This window comes from Perognathus longimembris, chromosome 20 (assembly GCF_023159225.1).
Source record: "Perognathus longimembris pacificus isolate PPM17 chromosome 20, ASM2315922v1, whole genome shotgun sequence".
Taxonomy (NCBI): domain Eukaryota; kingdom Metazoa; phylum Chordata; class Mammalia; order Rodentia; family Heteromyidae; genus Perognathus; species Perognathus longimembris.
The window spans coordinates 23,677,313-23,691,146 of record NC_063180.1 but is presented as its reverse complement, the minus strand read 5'-3'; the positions used below and the strand labels follow the sequence as shown (position 1 = coordinate 23,691,146).

Sequence of the window (13,834 nt, the reverse complement as noted above, 5' to 3'; positions counted from 1 at the left end):
CTAGAGGGCGCCATCCGCACAGGAACAAGGCAAAAGCCTATTTGATCCCTGGTACCAAGAGTCCTGGCAAGGACAAAGGTCTGCGGAATGGGGGCTCAAACATGGCAGGCACGGCCAGGCCACTAGCCAAATGCCCAAGAAGGCACTTGGTGTAGACCATCAAAAAAAATCTAAATAGTAGGTGAACTTGCAAATGCCAGGCTGTGAATAAAGAGCATGGTCTCCATACCTTGCTCTGTGTAGAGCATATATAAGGTGCATATATAAGTGGATCATGCATCCAGTCCTGTGGGGAGGACATAGTCTCTGATGGGGAGCCTCCCCCATCATCTCAACTAACAAGCCAAATGTGGTGGTCATGTCTGTAATCCCAGCTACTCAGGAGGCATAGGCAGGAGAATCAGGGTCTGAGGCTGCCTTTAAGAAAAAATAAAGGAAGTGAAAAGGGGTTGGATGGGGGCATGGCTCAAGTGGTGGAACATGTACCTGTCAAGAGCAAGGTCCTGAGTTCAAATCCCAGTACAACATGACCTACTGGACCATGTAATAATGGTCTATCATTTTCTGAGACTATTTGCAGCTGTACTCTGTTTTTGTTGTTGTTTCTCAGTCCTGGAGCTTGGACTCAGGGCCTGAGCACTGTCCCTGGCTTCTTTTTGCTCAAGGCTAGCACTCTGCCACTAGAGCCACAGCGCCACTTCTGCTTTTTTCTATATGTGGTTCTGAGGAATCGAACTCAGGGCCTCATGCATGCTAGGCAAGCACTCTACCACTAAGCCACATTCCCAGCCCATGTGTGTATGTGTGTGTGTGTGTGTGTGTGTGTGTGTTAAGGTGCATTTTCCCAAGAAGCCTGAGTTGGTTTTGTTCAGAACTTACACTAGGTTTGGGGGCGTCAGGACTCCCCCTGCCTGCTGTGTTTGTATCTCTTGCTTTCCTGACAACGCCACGGGTCAGTGCCCTTGAGGGCTGTAAGTCTACAACACTTCCTGCCGGCTCACCGGGGAAACAGACCCTGGCTTATTCTTAACCAACTGCACCCAACTCCCTAACAACCCAATGAGCGGGCCTGCCTGCACTCTCAATTTTACACACAAGGAAACTGAGGCACAGACCAAATGTGCTCAAAAAGCTTATAAACTGGCAGTGCTGGGAGCCCAGCTGAGCTGGACCTTCAACATGCAAGTGTCTCTTCTCCTGAACATAAATTTCTAATGTAAACATGCAAAGCAAGCAGGGTGTGGTGGTGCCTGCTTGTAATTCCAGCTACTGGGAAGGTAGAGATCTGGAGGATTGAGGCTTTAAACCAGCCAGGAAAAAAAGTAAGACCTCATCCCAACAACTAAACTGGGCATAGGGGAAATGTATCTGTAATCCCAGCTACTTCAGAGGCAGAGAAAGGTAGATTGCAGTCCCACCCCAGCCTGTACAAAAAGCAAGACTATATCTGGAAAGTAAAAACAAAAAGGGCCAGATGCCTGCTCCAGTGGTAGAGCATCTTCCTAGGAAGTCCTAGGGTCTGGGCTCAAATCCTAGCACCGCTAAAAATGTATAACACACATATAGAAAAAGGGCAAACCACAGGCAGCGGTTTGCTGGATGCTGACAAAGTGAGGATCCTCTGGAAGGGTCCTGAGCAGGGACAGGCTGAACAAACATAGGCCTGAGGCAGAAAGCTGGGGAGGAAGTTCACACACCACCTGACTCCAGTTAGGATTGCTTCTGGGGTCCTGGGATGGAAAGGATCGCCCAGGGTGTTCATGCTGGTGATGTTCCCTAGGCTGTGTGTGCTTTCTAGTGTGTGGAACACAGCACAGAGGTGACTAGGGGAGAGAGAGAGAGAGAGAGAGAGAGAGAGAGAGAGAGAGAGAGAGAGAGCATTCATGCCTGTATGCCTCCAGCCTTTCTCCTGCCAAAACCACCAAGCTAAAATCTGACCTGGTGAACACACCCAAATGGAGATAAAACCACCACCACTGTCTTCTGTCACCTCCAACGGCATCAAGGTCAGGAATGGTAAGTTAGGGCTGAAGGGGAGAAGAGAAATGTGGAATCCTAGACTGGGAAAGAATGTATGTGTAACTTAAAAAAAAATTCTATCAAGAGCAGTGGCACAGGCCTGCAGTCCTGGCTACCCAGAAGGTGAAGCAACCTGGGTGGGAGTGGCTTGGAGGAGTGGCTTGGTACACTAGTGCTGGCCGCATGTCTGTGTGGGTGTGGCAGGGCAGACCCGTTTGGTGGGCTTGTCTGTGGGGCGTGGCTTGACCAGACGTGTTCTGATAGGCGCACCTCTGTGGGCGTGGTCTAGATGTGATTTGTGTGGTGGCCTGTAACTAGAGGTGGGCTTGGTTTGGTAAGAGAGTGCTGGTGGGCGTGGTTCATGGGGGCTGCGTATGGGGGGCGTGGCCTGCCCAGCAAGCACCGGGCCCTTAGTGCTCACCAAGTACAACAAAAAAATAACCTGGGAGGGACTGGGAATATGGCCTAGTGGCAAGAGTGCTTGCCTCATATACATGAAGCCCTGGGTTTGAGTCCCAGCACCACATATATAGAAAACAGCCAGAAGTGGCGCTGTGGCTCAAGAGGCAGAGTGCTAGCCTTGAGCAAAAAGAAGCCAGGGACAGAGCTCAGGCCCTGAGTACAAGCCCCAGGACTGACAAGAAAAAAAAAGATGTACTTGTCTTACATATGAAACTGTAACCCCTCTGTACTCCATTTTGACAATAAAGAAGAAAAAAATGTGTAGTTAACATGGGAGGGGAGAGGCGCCCATCACACCTGGCTCACAGGTAGTTTTGACTCCTCTGTGATTAGGGGCATGGTGGGGGTGCGGGGTCCACTGCCCGTCTGCTCGCCCACAGAACAGCAGCAGCCCCGTTCTGTCTCGGTTTTGTGCCTAGTGAGGTGCACACTAAGGAATGTGTGGGACGGTTATCAAAAGCACAAGGCACTGTCGAGTGGTAGGTGGGGTTGGCTGCATCACCTTGGCACCCCTGAGTGTCCACCTGGGCCTCAGTTTCCCCACCTGGTCAGCAGGAGGGGTTGCGCTCATTGGTCTCCGGTTGTCACCTCTCAGAGCCAGAAACACACAAGAACCCCAGGAATGCTGAGAGGCTTCCAGGAGGCAGGAGCCACTTCTCACTCAGACCCAGGGCCTGAGTTCTCTCCAGGCGCATTTGGAGAGCTGGGCCCATCCCCACCACATTCCGGTGTCCAAGGAGGGGGTGGGGGCCTGGGGAGACAGCGCTGCCCCATGACCTGCTTGTGGTAAGGCTGCGGTGGGGTGCCAGGCAAGGGCACAGCTGAACCCTGGGCTCCATCCTGGGGGACAGCCAGGCCCATGGAAGGAGAAACTCTGTCCCCTGAGAAATGGGTACTATCACGGCTGCTTTGACCCTGCCCTGTCTACAGCTGGCACCGGCCACATATAAATCTATATAAAATTAAAAGCCAAGTGTCAGCAGCTCACACCTGTCATCCAAGCTACTCAGGAGGCTGAGATCTGAGGACCGTGGTTTGAAGACAGCCCTGAGGAAAGAAAGCTTGTGGGGCTCTTATCTTCCAATTAACCAGAAAAAAAAAAAAGAGCCAGAAGTGGAGCTGTGACTCAGGTGGTAGAGCTCCAGGATTCAGTGAAAAAATTCAAGGACAGTGCCCAGGCCTTACATGCAAGCCCTAGGACCAACACCAAAAAAGAAAAAGTAAACTTAAGCTAGGCATGGTGGCATATAGTAGTACACACCTATAATCCCAGCCAACTCAGGAGATGGACTCAGGCTGGCCTTGAACTTGTGATTCTGCCTCCAAGAGCTGCAAAGGTTTTGTTTCCTAGGTGCACAGACCAGCTTCGGTCTTTCCATGTGGTGAGAGGGGGCATAGGCTGGCAGGTCCCACGAGGCCAAGCAAGGCCATGGCATGAGCTGAATTTGTTTGCCCGTTGCTGGGCTGTGGAAATTACACAAGCAGGAGTTGGGAAATCTGGCCAGGAAGTGTAAGGGGGGGCACCCTGTGTCAATAACGCAAACACAGAGGCCTGGCCTTTGCCACCTGCTACCTAGCCAAGGGGATACTGCATTCCAGCATTCCAGCTTCAGCCCTGAAGCCAACAATAGCCCCAGGGCCCATCTATGGTGCCAGGGGCCAGAGGAGAACCAGCCTCAAGGCGGGCCTGCCTCACCCTGAAAACTCCTGAGGGGGTCTCTTGGAGGACCTGGGATAGTCCATCCAAACAATATAACCAGGCATAGTAGTACATGCCTGTAATCCCAGCACTCAAGATTTCCAGGCCAACAGGGGTTCCATTGAGAGACTCAGGGTCTTCTCAGAACAGGATTTCAGATTCTGATACTGTGACAATAGAACAAATAAAGATCCCAAACAGCCTTCTCCTAAAGTCTTTTTTTTTTTTTTTTTGGCCAGTCCTGGGCCTTGGACTCAGGGCCTGAGCACTGTCCCTGGCTTCTTTTTGCTCAAGGCTAGCACTCTGCCACTTGAGCCACAGCGCCACTTCTGGCCGTTTTCTGTATATGTGGTGCTGGGGAATCGAACCTAGGGCCTCATGTATCCGAGGCAGGCACTCTTGCCACTAGGCTATATCCCCAGCCCTCTCCTAAAGTCTTGATTCAGGCCAGCACTACGGATCTAGCCAGCCCAGGGGGAGAGAGAGGGGGAGAGAGGGGGGACAGAGGGGAAGGACAGAAGGGAGGACAGAGGGGAGAGAGGGGAGAGAAGGGAGAGAAGGGAGGGAGAGCGAGAGAGAGAGAGAGAGATCAGAGACCAAGAGAGAAGAGACACAGAAGAAAGGGAGGGCAGAGAGAGACAGAGACAGTTCAAGAGATCAAGAGAGAGAGGGAGAGAGAGATCAGAGAGAGAGGAGGAGAACAAGAGAGACAGATAAATCAGAGACCAAGAAACAGATGAGGTAGTGACCAAGAGAGAGGCTGAGAGAGAAGAGGAGAAGCAAAGAGAGAGGGAGGGCAGAGAGACAGAGACAGAGAGAGAGAGAGATCAGACAGACTGAGACCAAGAGAGAAAAGAAGAGACAAAGAGAGTGGAAGGGCGGAGAGAGAGAGAGAGAGGACCCTATATCAAAAAAGGGGCTGGGAGAGTGACTCAGGTGGTAGATCACTTTCCTAGTAAGTGCTAAGCACTGAGTTCAAACCCTAGTACTGCCAAATAACCACCATGATTCAGCTGCCCGCCCCCCACCCCAGCTTGGTGTGCTCAGCAATGCCCAGTGTGCACCACCTATACCAGGTCCTAGATCATCTGCCAACGCTAGCTTCCATAGGCCCCATCCGTTCAGACTGAATTCAGTCCAATATGATCCATGTTTCCTGCCTCAGGACCTTTGCTGTTACCGCTGCTCTTCCCCAATGGCCCCAATGTTCTATCTCTCAACCTGTTCCCCTCCCCTGGTTTCCTCAGCCCTCATCACCCCTGGATCACATAGCTGCTTCTTTTTCTGCCCACCTCCTCCCCCATGGCCCCAGGGCCTGTATACAGCAGTCGCTCAATACATGCTTGGGTGCAGAAGCCGTGGGGTCCCCGTGCCTGTCCTGGCAGGCAGGGTTCACTCACAGGTGATCTCCTCAGGGGTGAAGCCCAGCACCCGCAGCGATGCCAGGGTCTCCTGGAAGAGCTCGCGCTCCTGGCCGGGCGAGGACGAGGGCCCGTTGGTGAGGAAGCGGTACTGGGAGCAGGGCTCCAGCAGGAGGTCAGCTGGGGTGGAGGACAAGGGGTCACGGTCAAAGGCCAGCTCAGGGTTAGGCCCATGGGGGAGGGGGAGAGGGACAGGGCCAGGCCTGGGGAGCTGGACAGACGGAAGCCACGAGCATGGGTGGAGGCCCTGGGGAGGCAGCACAGGGCAGAGGACGAAGGGCGGAGGACAGGGTTGGGACAGCACCAGACTCAGCCTCTGGCGGGAGTTACTGCCGGAGCCAGCACTCAGCTTGAGGCAGAAGCAAAGGGCAGAGCTGAGAGGCAGCACGTGGACTGTCAGAGAGCAGGAAGCAGCGGAGGCCCAGCAGAGCAGGGGGGCACTGCATAGCCCCCACCGAGGGAGCAGAGGCCACGAGGGAGAAGAGGCCGGAGACCCGGAGTGGGAGCGGCAGCCGCAGGAGACGCCAAGCTGGGCAGGACGGGAGGGGCTGGAGGCAGAGGAGAGCGGAGGCCTGAGGCTGGAGGCTGGGGGCAGCGACAGTAAGAGCCACAAACCCTCCTGTGCAAGCAAGAACGGGGCTGCCCTCCCCCCCTCCCCCAGCTCCTCCCACTGACCCCCTCACCCCCGCCCCCCAAACAGGGTCCAAGCTGACCTTTGAGCTGCTCGCTGGCACCCCCTAGCAGCTGGTAGAAGATGTGGAAGCTGCACTCGTCCTTGGCCTGGCGAATGGCCCTGGACTTTTCCAGCAGGTCTTGGGGACAGGGCGTCAAGGAGCCAAGCGAAGGATGGAGATCCCCACGCAACCCCCCCAGGGGCACTGCTGTGTCCTCCCACCCCATGAGGCTGGGCCTCAGCCATGGATTGGATGTGGGGCCTTCGGCATTACCCTTGGGACTCAGTTTCTCCCTCTGCTTATGCCAGGTTGGGCAGTGTATGTTTGCAGTCCCAGCTCTGAAGGAGGCCGGGGCAGGGCGGGGGGAGGTTGGAGGTGTGAGGCTGCACAGGGATGTAACTGCATTCACATTTCAGAACCTTCCAGAAGCCTGCCACAGACCCTAGGGAGGAGGGATGGGAGGGTATTTTCAGTGTCCACACAAGGACCTCCTTCCTGTGGCCCCTCGTGGGCAGGGAGTGGATACAGGTCTCGATGTTGGCGCCCACGATGTATCCAGCAACATCGAAGTTGATGCGGATGAATTTTCCCTGAAAGACAACAGCCAGGGTTTGGGGAACCCCAGAGCCCCCAAGACCTACATTGTGCCCACAGCCTTGCCGCCTCAGGCATGACTCCCAACACCCAACCTCAGAGGCCCCTACACACTACATCCCAGGCTCCTTGGACCTCGGGAGGCCCAGCCTCCCCCCTCAGATAGGGAAGTCTAGACTCAACCTCCTCCCTCAGAGCCAAGGGTCCACGCCCCGGCTCCCCCATGCCTGGTCTTCATCAAGGACCCCCAGCCTCAGGCCTGGCACTCACGAATCGCGAGGAGTTGTCATTCTTCACCGTCTTGGCATTGCCGAAGGCCTCCAGGATGGGGTTGGCCTGAAGCAGCTGCCGCTCCAGCTCCCCCTGCCGGGCACAGATACAGGGGGGTCAGGGAGGGGCGGGGAGGCCGGCTGGCTGTGCCCAGCTGGCACTGCCTGCATGGGAGGGGCCTGGGGGGTGGGGGAGGCTGCTCACATCCGGGTCCCAGCCTCGTCTATTATGAGGAAAACAGGGAAATGCCTGCAAGACTTATTGACTGGAAACAAAACCAAAGGACACAAAACACAAGCTGCAGCTCTGGGGCCTGCAGCAAGGCCCACGGACAACAGCGTTGTCTGGGAGAAGTGATCTGCGCAGGCGCGGGCACTAGTCGCTGTTGGGGAAGGGGTCTGGTCTGGGGGTCACAGCACTTTCATTTGGCTCTCTTTTGCCCATGGAAGACAGTGGGGGCCCAGGCTGGGCAAGCGCAGCAGGCCCTCCCTAGAGCACACAGTAGGGCTGCCATGGAGGGCTGTGAGCGTAGCAGCACCACATTCAACGACAGCATGAGGCCTGGCTAGCAACACACAGTAGGGCTGCCATGAATGACTGTGTGCATAACAGGACTAAAGTGCAACAGTGGTCCTGGCACATGAACCTAGTAGGGCTGCCCTGGCCTGCATGCACAGAACAGGACTAAACAGCAGCCTATGTGTGTGCATACCACAGGGCTACCATGGACAGCAGTGGGATGTTTTAACTGTGTGCACACAGTAGGGCCACACTTGATGAAAGCAAAGCCCTGTTGGGCTGTGCACACAGTAGGTCCACCAGGAGCAGCACTGCGGGTCCCTGGCCATGTGCACATGGTAGGAACACACTTGATGGTAGCCCAGCCTTGGTATGGTGTGCGCACACAGTAGGGCTGCCACAGACAGTAGGGGGTATGCTAGCTGTTTGCACATAGTAGGGCCACATTTGATGGTAACACAGCCCTGATGTGGTGCGCACACGGTAGGAGCACCCCTGTTAGGGGACTGGGTGGGTGACAGGAGGTGATTCCTTGCTACTCACATAAGACATGGTGCTGACGGAGGTCTGAGGAAGTCAGAACACGGACACGGAGCAGGACACGGACCAGGACACGGCACATGGAACATGGACAGACACGATGAAGGGGTGGCAGGGCATGGGCAGGGCCTGGCCTGCAAGGCCCCAGGTCTGGAGTCACATTCCGCTGTGCCCCTCCCTAGGGACCCCCTGAGGCCACCACACTTGTGCCTGGGCAGCAGTTATGGGGAGCAGAGCCCCAGGAGAAGGGATGCTGCTGGTAGCAGGGTTCTGGGGCCCCAAAGGCTGAGTGACTTACAGGGACGCCCGGCTCCTTCCTGCCCTTGGGTGAGGATGCCACGTGGGCCAGGTACTGGATGACCTTCTTGGTGTTCTCTGTCTTGCCAGCCCCAGACTCCCCGCTATGGGGGAACAAGGCGCCAGGTAAGCCCCTGCCCTGCCCCTTCCAGAGCGGTGCCCAGCCTCCGCCTCCAGGAAGCCCTCCAAGATTACTCACGTGCAGAGAATGGACTGGTCCTCACGATCTGTGGGGGAAAGAATGGGGACATGTCACTTGGGGCATCTTTCAAGTAGGACACCTTCCAAGATCCTTCTGGGACCATTTTGCTAAATGACACTTCCAGATTCTAACACAACACCCCAATTAATCTTCCAAATATTGTTTTGGGTTTTTTGGGTTTTTTTGCCAGTCCTGGGGCTTGAACTCAGGGCCTGAGCACTGTCCCTGGCTTCTTTTTGCTCAAGACTAGCACTCTACCACTTGAGCCACAGTGCCACTTCTGGCTTTTTCTATATATATATGGTGCTGAGGAATCGAACCCAGGGCTTCATGTATATGAGATGAGCACTTTACCACTAGGCCATATTCCCAGCCCTAACCTTCCAAATATTATAGCTGTTAATTGTATAAGTTTGGTTTTATTTTGCTTTTGTTTTGCTGGTCCTGGGGCTTGAATTCTGGCCTGGTGCTGTCCCTGAGCGTCTCCGTGCTCAAGGCTAGTATTCTACCACGTGAGCCACAGCACCACTTCCAGCTTGTTTTGAGCCATTTTATTGTAGATAAGAGTCACACAGACTTTCCTGCCGGGGTTGGCTTCAAACCCTGATCCTCAGATCTCAGGTCTCCTGAGTAGCTAGGATTATGGGCATGACCATGGGTGCCTGGCTGTATAATTTAAAAGAAAAAATCATCTTGGGTTTTCTTTGAGACAGAATCTCACTATGGAGTCCAGGCTGGCCTCAGATGGAAGACTCTCCTGGCTCTTCCTCTCAAGTGCTGGGACAGCAGGATGTACCACCACACGCAGCCCCTAACTTGTGCAACATTGCCAGAGGTGGCTGGCACATTCCTGAGGTCCAGGGAAGCTCACAGTGTGCAACCTGAACAACAGCCTTGGGCTGTCATCTGTCCAGGAGACAGGGACCAGAGGACCTGCGCGGGAGACCCAGAGCCTGACCTGCTTTCCTCCAGCGCCCTGGAAGCCTCAAGTCCCCAGGCCCCCTGGTCCTGCAGCGCCCAGCCCACACTCACCTTGCAGCATACTCCGGTATGCGCCCTCGGTCACGGCATAGACGTGGGGCGGGACCTCGTGGCGCTTCTTGCCCCGGTACATCTCCACGATGGCCTCGGTGTAGATGGGGAGCTGCTTGTAGGGGTTGATGACCACACAGAACAGGCCGGAGTAGGTCTGTGCCAACAAGAGGGGAGCAAGCCTCAGCCGCGCAGCATCAGGGTCACAAAGGGCTGGGTGGGCTGCACACCGCAAGGGGTCCACACCAAGACTGGGGGGGTGGGTTAAATGTCCAGCAGGAAGAGTTTGGGGGCTAGAGAGGAAAGCAAGTGGGCATAGCAGCTCACGCCTGTCATCTTAGCTACTCAGGAGACTGAGATCTGAGGATTACAGTTCAAAGCCAGCCCAGGCAAGAAAGTGCATGAGACTCTTATCTCCAATTAACCACCAGAAAACCGGAAGTGACATTGTGGCTCAGTGATAGAGCACTAGCCTTGAGCTGAAGAGCTCAGGGAGATTGCCCAGGTCCTGATTGAACTCAAGACTGACAGAAAAAAGAAAAAGAAAGGAAAGCATCTTCCCAAACTGCACAAATGTGCTGCCTGTGACAGACACGTTGGCAGCGAGACTCAGGCTTGATAAAGGGAAGGACCTGATCCAGGGCCATCTGAACTGAAGAGGGTTTTCCTGTCACCTTGGTTTCCTGGAAGGCCTCTGGAGGCTATATAGAGGCACTGCAGGATCCTGTGCACCTGCCCAGAGATCAGACACAGCACTGTTGAGGCCCTACTGTGTACACGTATGTGTGCATACACACGCCCTGGTACTGGGACTTGAACTCCAGGCCTAGCCACTGTCCTGTGGCTTTTTAACTCAAGATTGGCTACTCTACCACTTAAGCTACACTTCCACTTTGAGCTTTTTTTATTTTGCCAGCCCTGGGGCTTGAACTCAGAGCCTGAGCACTGTCCCTAGCTTCTTTTCTCAAGACTAGCACTCTACCACTTGAGCCACAGTGCCACTTCTGGCTTTTTCTATATATGTGGTGCTGAGGAATCAAACCCAGGACTTCATGTATAGGAGGCAAGCACTCTACCACTAGGCCATATTCCCAGCCCTCCACTTCTGGCTTTTTCAAGGTAAGAGTCTCATGGACTTTCCTGCCTGAGCTGGCTTCAAACCTCAATCCTCAGATTTCAGCCTCCTGAGTAGCTAGGATGACAGAGTAAGCCACTAGCAGCTGGTTGGCACCATATTTTTAGATTAATAATCTCAGTGTACTCCAGGCTGGCTTCAAAGTTTCAATTCTCCTGAGAGCTGGGATTACAGGCATGTCACACCATGCCCAGAATTATATACTTATTGAACTTCAGGTTAAAAGTCTGTGAAAATGAATTTTTCTCTTGTGTGTGCATTTTTGTTGTTGTTGCATCAATTTCCAGGGCCCCTTAGATACTGTCCACACACCAGTGAGGACTGGATTTGTGACTTTGTCACCATTTAAGAACTAGTCACAGGCTGGGTGCTGCTGGCTCACCTATAATTCTAGTTACTCGGGAGGCTGAGATCTGAGGATGGAGGTTCAAAGCCAGCTCAGGTAAGAAAGTGCATGAGATTGTTATACCCAATTAACCATTTTTAAAAACAGAAGTGGGGGGGCTGGGAATATGGCCTAGTGGCAAGAGTGCTTGCCTCGTATACATGAGGCCCTGGGTTCGATTCCTCAGCACCACATATACAGAAAATGGCCAGAAGTGGCACTGTGGCTCAAGTGGCACAGTGCTAGCCTTGAGCAAAAAAGAAGTCAGGGACAGTGCTCAGGCCCTGAGTTGACGGCCTAGGACTGGCCAAAATAAATAAATAAAAATAAATAAAAACAGAAGTAGGGCTCAAAGTAGTAGAGCACTAGCCTTGAGCAAAAAAGCTCAGGAACAGTGCCCAAGCCCTGAGTTCAAGCTCCACAAGTGATTTAAGAAAAAATAAGAAAAAGAACCAATCACACTCACAAGGGAGGCAGTCCCCTAGCAAAGGAAGAAGCTAACAGGAGCAAGGTGGGTACACTAATCAAAAAGTTAGGTGCTTCTTGGCTCAGCTAGTTAGGTATTTAACCATCCATTACGAAGCCAGTAAGCCAACTGCTGAGTTAACTCATTAGCTAATTGGTAGTTGGCTACTCAACACTCCAGACAAGCCAGGAGCTGTGCGTGAGTTGTGCCTATAATTCCAGCTACTTGGAGGCAGAGGTGAGGAGAGTCATGTGTCAAGGCCAACCTGGGCAAGTTAGTAAGACTCCATCTCAGTACATAAACCGAGTGTGGTGGGGTGGGCCTGTCACCTGGGGAACTTAGGAGACACAGGAAGGAGGATCTTAGTCTAGGTTAGTCCATGCAAACATGGGGGCGGCCCTCTCTGAACACAAGAAGGGATGGGGGTGTGGCTCAAGTGGTGGAGCACCTGCCTAGCAAGCACAAGGCTCAGAGAGAAGGAAGGAGGGAGGGAAGGAAGGAGAGAGACAGGAGGACCCCAGGCTGGCAGGCCTCTCCCCAGCAGGGCGTGGCTCCACTGGGCTCCAGGTGCCCGGCTTCAGCTTTGGCTTCTAACAGGCGGCGTGGGGCCGCCAGGAGCAGAAGGACCGGTTTTCTGGGTGTAGGCCTACTCCTCTCCATGGGAGGGTGGGGTGCCCAGACCGCATTCCCTGCCCTGGTATCTCATGGCTGCTGGCGCCCAGGCCCCCACTCCTGGCTGGATGGGGTGGCCCCTCTGTAGGCGCCCCCATGCCAGCCACACCCTATTTCCAGGGCTGAAACCTGAGCCAGCCAAGAAAGGGGGGCAGCCCAGTGCAGAGAAGGTTGGGGGACAACGGAGTTGCTGGGGTAACCATGGGAGAAGCCAGGCTGGAATGATCTGGAAGGACTGCCTAGCCCTGAGAGCTGTGAAGATGCCCCCCTCCCCTCCCCGCCGGCAGCCCAGGCAGGGGCTGAGCCCCTCTCATCACAAAGGCCAGGAGGATTAAGGAAGAGAAAGGGTAGAAAGCAGACAGGCCAAGGCGGGGCCTCAACACTGAAATGTGGGCCACCTGGGACTGAAGCCACAGCAGTCCCGCACAGAGGCCCAACAGGAGTTCACCGGCTGTGGGCCTTTTGGCAGAAAGGATTTGCTTTCTTTTTTGAACTCTGGGCCTGGGCACTGTCCCTGAGTTCTTCAGTTCAAGGCGAGCACTCTACCACTTGAGCCATAGCACCACTTCGTGTTTTCTGGTGGTTCATTGGAGATAAGAGTCTCACAGACTTTGCTGCTTGGGCTGGCTTTGAGCTGTGATCCTCAGATCCCAACTTCCTGAGCAGCTAGGATTACAGGCGTGAGCCACCGGCACCCGGCTAGGATTGCTTTATTGAAATCTCAGTTTCCAGCTCTAGAAACGAGCATTTCACAGCCATACCCCCTCAAAGGGCTTGGAAGTGCCAGGAGCTGGGAGGGACTCCCCAAAAAGAAGTCATTGGTAATTTGGGGTGCAAGGGTAATATAGTTCTCTCTCTCTCTCTCTCTCTCTCTCTCTCTCTCTCTCTCTCTCTCTCTCTCTCTCTCTCTCTCTCGGGCCTCAGTTCACTGCGTCTCTTGTATCAGCAGCTTTAGCTCAGGAACTATTTTCTTTTCTTTTCCTGTCCTGGGGCTTGAACTCAGGGCCTGGGCACTGTCCCTGAGCTTCTTTTTTGCTCAAGGCTAGCACTCTACCACTTGAGCCACAGTGCCACTTCCAGATTTTTTGTTGTTGTTTATATGGTACTGAGGAATGGAACCCAGGGATTCATGCATGCTAGGCAAGCACTCTACCACTAAGCCACATTCCAAGCCGCAGGAGATACTATTTTCTTCTGTCTTCTGAAAAAAAAAAATCTTCCTATGCTATGCTAAGGTTCTGGGGTCTGGAGTCAGGCTGGCTTGAGTTCGAATCCAATTGGGTCATATTCCTAGCTTGGGACTTTGTTCAAAGCCTGCCCAAGTTCACTTCCTCCACCTGCAGAACACATGACAGGGGCTACCCTGCCAGGTGGCCACACAAACTCAGAAAATGTATTAAAAAACAAAAGGATGCAGGGCACCAGTGGCTCACACCTGTCATCTTAG

At 54.0% G+C, this 13,834-nt stretch overlaps 1 protein-coding gene across 4 annotated transcripts in view; it reads right to left on the bottom strand.

Annotated features, from left to right (window-relative positions):
• Myh14 (myosin heavy chain 14) overlaps positions 1 to 13,834 on the bottom strand; it is a 50,360-nt gene that overhangs the window by 28,860 nt on the left and 7,666 nt on the right. For 3 of the 4 annotated variants that reach the window (XM_048329337.1, XM_048329339.1, XM_048329336.1), the window contains exons 3-10: positions 9,730 to 9,886; positions 8,695 to 8,722; positions 8,497 to 8,599; positions 8,202 to 8,225; positions 7,140 to 7,232; positions 6,802 to 6,865; positions 6,315 to 6,413; positions 5,581 to 5,721 (exon numbers count right to left, since the gene is read on the bottom strand). In XM_048329337.1, coding sequence (XP_048185294.1) covers positions 5,581 to 5,721; positions 6,315 to 6,413; positions 6,802 to 6,865; positions 7,140 to 7,232; positions 8,202 to 8,225; positions 8,497 to 8,599; positions 8,695 to 8,722; positions 9,730 to 9,886 — 709 coding nt within the window. The remainder of the gene's footprint in view (positions 1 to 5,580; positions 5,722 to 6,314; positions 6,414 to 6,801; positions 6,866 to 7,139; positions 7,233 to 8,201; positions 8,226 to 8,496; positions 8,600 to 8,694; positions 8,723 to 9,729; positions 9,887 to 13,834) is intronic. The other variant, XM_048329338.1, reaches the window with a different exon arrangement.